General features: G+C 36.9%; 1 protein-coding gene across 1 annotated transcript; it reads left to right on the top strand.

The window, feature by feature from the left end:
* The first annotated feature begins 4640 nt into the window (after window positions 1-4640).
* On the top strand, window positions 4641-9594 carry LOC131604637 (uncharacterized). The gene is made up of 5 exons (XM_058877068.1): window positions 4641-4853; window positions 5166-5326; window positions 7927-8296; window positions 8402-8493; window positions 8712-9594. Exons 1-5 carry the CDS (start codon window positions 4641-4643, stop codon window positions 9592-9594), a joined length of 1719 nt encoding a protein of 572 aa, XP_058733051.1.
* Window positions 9595-9890: the final 296 nt, after the last annotated feature.

Genomic DNA, 9890 nt, shown 5'->3' with positions numbered 1-9890 from the left:
AATAATAAGAAGTGTTGATAATGGTGTACAGGAATTTTTCTCTGATGTATCGTCAGAGGTGTTATAGTAGGTAGCTGCAAGACGTCGGTGTTAGTATTTTTGGATGATTTTGGAAGTTATTGAACTCTAGTGCTTTTGGTTACGTGAATACAAGCTCTAAAGGAACATTGTTGTAGTTGGTAACGATGGTCTATACTCCATTATGGTTTCCGTCTATCTATTAACAAATTGAGGACTTGATAACCCTTAATCTCTTGTTGATAGTAGACGAAATCATGATTGGAGGGTATATACGTATCTTGCTAGCTTGATAGTGCATAAAGTGATGAATGTTATGTCGTGAATATAGTTGTTCTCTGGTTGGTGTGAATTAATATAAAAGTATCCATGAAAATTTGAGAAGTAATGAACAAGTCGGAGGAGCTGGTTTATAGGCGAGATAGCATCGCAAAGTGAAGGATTGAGAATGTCGAGTGAAGAACGACTTTGTGATGGATGTTAAAGGAAGTCTGAACTAGATTAAGACTTGTAAACCATATAGTTGACGGAAGATTTAATATGGACGGTGACTTAAGATGGATTATCAGAGTTGCGCAGCTGAAGCGTGATGTGGCGTATTTGCTATGTGTGTATGTTTGTTAGAGGTGAAAAACTAAATATCAGAAGCCTAGGAGAATGATATTTCTTGATCTACATGTTTGATTTAGTGGGTTGTTGAGATAAGGACGATGTGCCAGAATATGGTGTTTTTTCGTAAATACTTCCCGAGTTTGTAAGGGTAGTATTGGGGTTGTTAGTTGATGGTGAAGTTGGGTGTATTCGTCGATTAATCTTGTTAAGTTGACGTTATAGCGAGTTTATTCCTGTTGCCATGATGTTGTTGTTAGTTACCGTAAATGACGGATAATATTTCATAATATGATGAACTTGATTATATTGGCCATGTTGATATTACTATAAGAGTGAATATGATGACATGAATGGAGTTGTTGATATTTAACATACTTATATGTGTGAGGATGAAGTTGTGGATGTTACCCTCTGTTGGTAACGTGCAGGTAACCAAGAAGAGTAGTTGTTACCATTGTTAGTTCGAGTTAGGGTCCTTTGCTCTGATACGTCGCACTCGTGGGGGGTTTGACGCGTGTTTTGTTTTTTTATGTTTAAGTTGAATTCTTGAATTGTTTAAGGAGAAGTTTAATTTTGTTGTTTCTAAGTTGGATAAAGATGCTACCATTTGAAGTTTATGAGTTGTCAATTCTGCTGCATTGTGTTTCTATTAAATTTGATATGTTTTGAAGGCTAATTGCGTATTATGAGTTACTCCCAGTTTATATGTGTTATGTATTTGTTATAATGAGCTTTTATGTGGTTGTTTTGTATTTGAAATGTAATACCTCATGTTGTTTGGACTTCTTAGCACTCTGATTTTATTATAAATGTTGGGTAGATTTGGGGTTTACCTTGAATCTTTTGTCCCTCTTCTTCAAGATTCCCCTCTTTCTCTTTTCTCTACTCTTTAGCCTCCTTTCTCTTCTTTCTATCTTTCTCTTCTTTTCTTGTAATTAGGTTTTCTCTCACAAATCTCTGCTAACTCTATTTTGTGATATTGGGCTTAACACACCCAACTACTCTTTCTAATTAATTAGGCCCATTAGCTAATTTACTAATATTATCACTTCTATCTAATTATTCAAATATCACACATATTCAAATAATCACAAAACACACCAAATAATCAATTTATCACACAAAATAATAAATAGTAAAATAAACACCTAATAAAATAAATAATAAAGGAACTAATAAAATCAGGTCCTCACAAGGTACATGAATGACCTAGATGGAATTTGCCCATCCTGCATAATAGGATAAATGTCTAAGGGCCCAATATTGAACTGGGCAAGGGTGACACGGTCTATGCCTTGTGTTCAATATAGACATAAGGGCAAAAGGGTAATTGTACTCAAAAGCATTATCACGGAAAGGTTTTTGTCAGATCACATGACATTTTTGTGACTTGGTTAGAAATGTTGTGTTGCTAGATATCGCTCATTGTTTATCATGTTAAATGTGTGATTTAATATAATTGCCAACGTCGCGAAAACCTACAGGGTCACACACATAAGGACAAGTTGATGAGAGACGGAATAAGGAACACCATAAGGTACAGTGAACTTAAGTGAATTCGGAATGTGGTAAGGTACCACGCGTTTAAGAGATATATGGCTTAATTGGGCTTTTAGCTTGCAGCCTTAATTGGGCTTTTAGCTTGTAGCCCACACAAGTGGTTCTATAAATAGAACCCTTGTGATGAAGCATTTCACTTGATGAAAATTATGTCTGAGAAACCATAGACGTATTTTCTTCTCTCTCACTCAAAGCCTTCATTCGGATTAGCTAGCACTAAGACTGAACGGATCTATTCGTGTGGACTGAGTAGAGGCGTTTTCTTCATCAACGCTCGTGATAGCTCCTTCGATTTGGCTTCAAAGGTTTCAATCGCCACAAGAGTTAACGGTTTCTATCACTGATCATGCCCATTCGTAAGGATCACTAAAGGAAAATTTTAATTTCCGCTGCGTTTTGTGATGTGATTTTCCTTCAGTGGTATCAGAGCCACTTACAAAACCATGAATTTGATAGTTGTTTATTTTCTGTTGTTTATGTATTAATCCGATTAAAACACGGATTGAATTAAATAAAAAGGGTAATTAAATTTTGGCATCATGTTGTGTATGATTTGGATGATTAGATGTTGACTATGCTTCGGATCATTGAACATCCATAAGTTATACACATATGATCGATCAAATTTTATATGTGATATAAGTAATTCTGGTGCAAATGGTATATTGGATATACTGGTTTTATTTCGTCCATTCAATCACGTAATGATTGTTATTCTTTAGAGCGATAATTGTTCATTTGCTTTGGAATCCGACGTTAATATGGTGAAGCAATGGCATGTCGATCAATCATAAGGAATTTTCAATTGCAATGTGTTTGACGGTATGAAATTACTGCATTAGGTTTCATGACGGTACAAGGGTTATGCTGACGAAGAGTTATGCAATTAGGGTTGTGACGGCACAAGAGTTGTGACTTAATGTTTATGGATCTGCACCAAGTGTTGATGCGAAAATGATGCCGATTTCAAATGAATTGACCGGGCAGCAGAACCCCCGGCTAACTCTGCGTAGTGTGATCAATTATTGAAATTAAATTGATTTATTTAATTAATGGAATTTAAATTGATAAGAATAAAATATATTTATTATTGTTGTCTTGTGGTGATCATTTATGGCCTTAGTTTTTCTTTATTTTGTTTTGGGATTTTAAAATACGACCTGCATGTCGTGCCTCTCTTTTAATCTCTTAATGTAACTTCTTTTCTCATCTCACTCCCTCGTATGTAAAACGAGCATTCTTTAATTTAATGTAATGTTATGAAGAAAAAGAAAAATACAAGATCAAAGGAGGACAACCTTGGAGATCTAGCTTGGAGAAGCATAGATCGTTCTTAGGTTTAGCTTAGGTTCTCTCATTGGCTTGGGAGAACAATTGCGCTAGTGGCCATAACTGTTTCATTTTGTATGTATGTTGATGCATGTGAATGTATGTTGATCCATGTGAGAGATGATTTATATGATAAATAAGTCGTTGAGATCAAACTAATTAAAATTCCCTCAAAAGGAAATATTAAGTTTATGCTTTCCAAATTTTAGCACTCATCAAGACTAGTATCGAACAATGTAGGTTTCACCCAACGCGGGGTGCATATTCTATATTAGTAAGGTGCGATGTGATAAATGTAATATCCAACTGCTAAAACACTGGGTCAAACTTAACTTAACAAATTATAATTAGATTATATACGTTTAGGAGCAAGAGTTGGGAATGATCCATATGATGGATTAGAGTAAGGAGTTATTCACCCAGCTGATAATATTCGAGAATTGTATTAGATACAATTGGAATGAGATCCTACCTAAATAACTAATTTTTGTGTAATCAGCCTAATGCTGACTTAGAACAAAGTGAAATATGGATCTCGACCCACAAGGAAATCTTCTAACGGGATTTTCCGAATCAAATGATGAGGGTCATTTGTTTTGAGTAAAATAATGGGAGCATATTAAATTAAAGGCCTGATTGAATATGTTGTTTTTAATGATACTTATATTTTCACATTTTTCATGTAGATTACCATGACAACCAACACATCTAACAACATTTTGCGATCAATCTATTACAAAGAAAAATTGTCTGGGGAAAACTTTTTAGATTGGCACCGAAATCTGAGGATTGTCCTCAAACATGATAAAAAGTTGTATATCTTGGAGACACCTGTTCCTGAAGAGGAACCTCCTAGTTCTGCTCTTAAGGCAGAAAGAGATGCTTATAAAAAGCATGTCGATGATGCCAATGAAATTGCTTACCTCATGCTGGCTACCATGAACTCGGAGTTGTAGAAGCAACATGAGAACATGGCAGCATTTGATATGATCTAACATTTAAAGACACTCTATCAAGAGCAAGCCAGACATGAGAGGTTTGAAGTTTCAAAAGCCCTTTTTCAAGGCAAGTTAACTGAGGGAACCCCTGTAGGTCCCCCCCCCCCCTCCCATGTACTCAAGATGATTGGGTATGTGGAGAACCTTGAGAAGTTGGGATTTCCCCTCGAAAAAGAAATTGCGACTGATTTAATGTTGCAATCATTGTCGGATAGCTTCACTCAAGTTGTCCTTAATTTCAATATGAATGATATGAACAAAATTCTTCCAAAACTGCTAAGTATGTTAAGAACCGCTGAGCAGAATCTGAAGTCAAAAGGGAATTCCATTCTAATGGTCAGTAATGGGAAAAAGCAGAACAAAAATTCCACCTAGCAGGGTGGAAAAGGGAAAAGCAAGGAAGTTGCAAAACCCAAACCCACTGCTCCTGCTCTGAAGCCTAAGGGAGGTATAGCAAAGGAGGGAACTTGCTTCCACTGTGGTAAGACCGGGTACTGGAAGAGAAACTGCTCAAAGTACCTGGAAGATAAGAAAAATGGAGTAGAGACTTCAACTTCAGGTATTTTTGCTATATAAATAAATTTATCTACATCTGCATCATGGGTATTAGATACTGGATGCGGTTCTCACATTTGTACCAATGTGCAGGGGCTACAAAGGAGTAGAGAGTTGGAAAAAGGTGAAGTTGATCCACGAGTTGGCAATGGAGCAAAGGTTGCGGCTTTAGCCATTGGAACTTATGTATTAACTTTACCTAGTGGTTTAATAATTCATTTGGAGAATTGTTACTATGTACCTGCAATTAGCAGGTATATTATTTTAATTTCTTGTTTGGACAAGTCTGGTATTTCATTCATATTAAGAATAGTTGTTGCTCTATTTATTTGAATGATGTATTCTATGATACTGCACAAATGAACAATGGATTGTATGTTCTTGATCTTGAAATGCCAATTTATAAAATTAATACTAAGAGGATGAAACCTAATGAGTTAAATCCAAGTTACCTTTGGCATTGTCGCTTAGGCCATATAAATTAGAAGCGCATTTTCAAACTCCATAGAGATGGACTACTAGACTCTTTTGATTATCAATTATACGAGATATGTATATCTTGTTTAATTGGAAATATGAAAAAATACCCATTCACAGGAAAAGGTGAAAGGGCTAATGATCTTTTGGGCCTCATACATACTGATGTATGTGGACCACTGAACATGCCTGCCAGAGGAGGTTTTCAATACTTCATTACATTTACTGATGATTTTAGTAGATACGGTTATGTGTATTTAATGAAACACAAATATGAGTCCTTTGAAAAATTTAAGGAATTTAAGAATGAAGTACAAAACCAACTAGGTAAGAATATTAAAGTTCTTCGATCAGATCGAGGCGGTAAAATTTAAGCCTAGATTTTTATGACCATCTAAAAGAGTGTGGGATTCTATCCCAACTCACACCTCCTGGATATGAGAGCAAGGTGTAGTTTTCATGATGTCAAATCATTGTGAATCAACTACAACTTAAGTGGAAACTTAGAAACCGAGCAAATGCAACCAAGACAAGTATTTTTGGCTACAAGACACTAATAGGTCGACTCATAGATACAACAGGTCGACCTACTGCAAGCTGCTTCTGAAAAATTCTATGTAAGGGCTGAATGCGTCGACGCATCACATGAATAGGTCGACGCATGGAACTTTGTGTTATCTCGGGTATGCGCACGCTGACTCTTCAGGTCGACGCATCCACTCTTTGAAATTCAAATGAAAAAGCAAAATGCGTCGACGCATTGAGTGACTAGGTCGACGCATATCATTTTGGGGAACCCACGGGAATGCGCACGCCGACCCTTCAGGTCGACGCAAGTGTCACACATGGCTCATTTTCAGGTGCAATACATTCAATAGGTCGACCTATGCAGAGAGCAGGTCGACCTGTCGTTAATAAATTTGGTTTTCTGCTGTTTTCATTTTGGCCTATGCATTGTATGTGGTATAAATACTCAAGTGATCATTCTCAAGCATTTTAACAAGAAACGTGAAAGATTGACTCACCTTCTTCTCATCTTCAACCTTTCGCTTATTGATCGAGAATCACACATAATTATCTTTCTCGATCGAAGTAAGGAACGTGTGTTGATAAGGTTCGACGGTAGATATTTGTCTTGTTCGAGATTCGACGGTAGACATTCATCTTGTTCGAGTGAAGATTGTTGAGGGTGTTTCTTGTATAAAACCTTAGGGTTTTTCCTTCTTCATCAAAGATTTTGTTCGAAGGTTTTTGACGATCGATTCGCTTTGGTAATCAATTCAGCCGTGCATAAGGGATTGAGGGATTGAAGATCCGCTCAACAAACTTGCTACAATTGGAGGATTGAAAAAGGAATGATCGGGGTCTTGATCGGTGAAGATCATAGACATTGACTTGATTCAACTTGAATCAAGGGGAGGATCGAATTGTATTCAATTTTACTGCATGTGTGTAGTTGGTGATTGGTACTTTCTATCCTTGTTAAACATTTTGCAATCTAATAAAACTTTCCTAATTTCATTTGAAATTAGGGGCAGACGTACTCCTGCGAGGACGATAGAGGAACTGCCTAAACAAATATCGTGTTCCTTATCGTTTTTACTTTATCTTGTTTCCCTTTGCTTTCGTTTATTTCCATTGTTGAACAAAAACTAAGGTTAGGTAAAATATCGATCACCAAGTGTTCGATAAAATTACTCAATCAAATTTTTGTTCAAATTTTAGTGAAAACGTTCATTGTGAGTAAAATACCATATAGTGTGCAATTGATACAATTGATATATTCGTTAAAACGTAATTCATCACTTGAGATTTTCATCCGTTCGGTTTAGTGCACATATCCGGTCCCCGATAACATAATCGCTCTTAGACGATTAAGTGATTCAGGGAAGTCACGTTTCAAAAGCTAAAATTTTCTTAAGTCGAAAAAGGTGGTCTATTCACCCCCCCTCTAGACCATTCCTATCGTCTAACACTGGAACACTACAATGAAATGGTGTATTGGAGAGAAGAAATCGAACCTTGTTAGACATGGTCCGATCCATGATGAGTCACTCTTATCTTCCAAACTCCTTTTAGGGACATGCTCTATTGATAGCAGCTTACACACTTAAGCGTGTTCCATCCAAAAAGGTTGAGAAGAAACCATATGATTTATGGAGTGGTAAGAAACCCCATATGTCTTACATGAAGATTTGGGGTTGCTAAGTGTATGTGAAACGACAAATTTCAACTAAGCTTGAGCCCATATCTTACAAATGCTTATTTGTGGGATATCTTAAAGAAACAAGAGGATATTAATTCTATAATCCTTCTTAGGGAAAAGTGTTTGTCGCTCAAACTGAAGTTTTCTTGGAAAAGGACTTTATTTCCAAAGGAATCAGTGGGAGGAAAGCATTGATACACCTATGGATGAATTAGAGCAAAAAACACAAGCAGTTGTGGAAGAGCAACCTTCTCAAGTAGAACAAGGCCAACGTAGGTTAAGTAGGATACATCACCAACCTGAGAGATATGGATATCTCATAAATGATCAAGGTGATGTATTGCTCATGGATCAAGATGAGCCTGAAATCTACCAAGAGGCCATTAGTGGTCCTGAGTTTGAGAAGTGGCTAGAAGCCGTGAAATTTGAAATGGATTCCATGTACACAAACCAGGTTTGGACCTTGGTAGAGCCTTTTGTAGGGGTTAATCTTATAGGATGCAAGTGGTTCTTTAAAAAGAAGACTGACATGGATGGCAAGGTACATACCTATAAGGCAAGACTGGTTGCTAAAGGATATAAGCAAATTCATGGGGTGGACTATGATGAAACCTTTTCACCAGTTGCAATGCTTAAATCTCTTTAGATTTTACTTGCTATTGCTACATATCATGATTATGGAATATGGCAGATGGATGTCAAGATTGTTTTCCTTAATAGGAACCTTCTTAAGGATGTGTACATGACATAACCTGAAGGATTTGACATACCAGAAGAAGGCTAAAAGATATGCAAGCTACAATAATCAATCTATGGATTGAAGCAAGCTTCCAGAAGCTGGAATCTTCGTTTTGATGAAATAGTAAAACAATATGGATTCATCAAGAATGAAGATGAGCCTTCTGTCTACAAGAAGGTTAGTGGGAGCATGATCGTCCTCTTGATATTATATGTAGATTACATATTACTCATTGGAAACGATGTCCCTACCTTGCAACAAGTGAAAACTTGGCTAGGAAATGCTTTTCTATGAAGGACCTAGGTGAAGCAGCCTATATATTAGGAATCAGCATCTATAGAGATAGATCACAAAAACTTCTTGGCCTAAGTCAGAGTACATACATAGACAAAGTGCTGAGACGCTTTAATGTGCATGATTCCAAGAAAGGGTTCATACCTATGCAACATGGCATGTGTATATCCAAAACACAATCCCCTTCAACTAAGGAAGAAAGGGATCGCATGAATAAGATTCCATATGCATCAGCAATAGGATCTATCATGTATGCCATGTTATGTACTCGGTCAGATGTCTTTTATGCTTTAAGTGCAACGAGTAGGTACCAATATGATCCCGGTGATACTCATTGGGTGGCTGTCAAGAATGTCCTTAAATACTTGAGAAAGACTAAGGACTCATTCTTGATATATGGAGGTCACGAAGAGCTTGCTGTAATTGGATACACCGATGCTAGCTTCCAGACAGATAAGGATAACTTTAGATCGCAATCTCGTTATGTGTTTTGCTTAAATGGTGGCACTATCAGCTGGAAAAGTTCAAAGCAAGATACAGTTGCTGATTCTACAATCGAGGCCGAGTACATTGTTGCCTCAAATGCAGCAAAGGAGTCTGTTTGGATCAAGAAGTTCATTAGCGAACTTGGCATAATCCCTAGCATTGTGGATTCCATTGATCTCTATTGTGACAACAATGGTGCTATTGCACAAGCTAAGGATCCTAGATCTCACCAACGATCCAAACACATACTCGGGCGCTATCACCTCTTTCGAAAGATAATAGATAGGGGATGTGAAGATATGCACAATACCTACACTTGACAATGTTGCTGGCCCGCTATCAAAGCCTCTTGTGCAACAAAAGCATGATGGCCATACTAGATCTATGGGTATTAGGGGTATGCATGATTGGCTCTAGTGCTAGTAGTAGATTATTGGTGTAAGCCCTAGAGGCCAATACTTTTGGTACTCGGGTCGAATTATTTATTAATAATAAAAGGCATTTCTTTATTATATTTGTTTTTCCAAAATAATAAAGTCCTAGAATAATTAGTCTGTTTAATGAAATGTTAAGTGAGACTTAATCTTGAGATCCCATTAAACATAACAACACTATT

The sequence above is a fragment of the Vicia villosa genome, linkage group LG5 (assembly GCF_029867415.1).
Source record: "Vicia villosa cultivar HV-30 ecotype Madison, WI linkage group LG5, Vvil1.0, whole genome shotgun sequence".
Classification (NCBI taxonomy): Eukaryota; Viridiplantae; Streptophyta; class Magnoliopsida; order Fabales; family Fabaceae; genus Vicia; species Vicia villosa.
The sequence above is the reverse complement of the archived record's forward strand: the minus strand, read 5'-3'. Positions and strand labels throughout refer to the sequence as shown.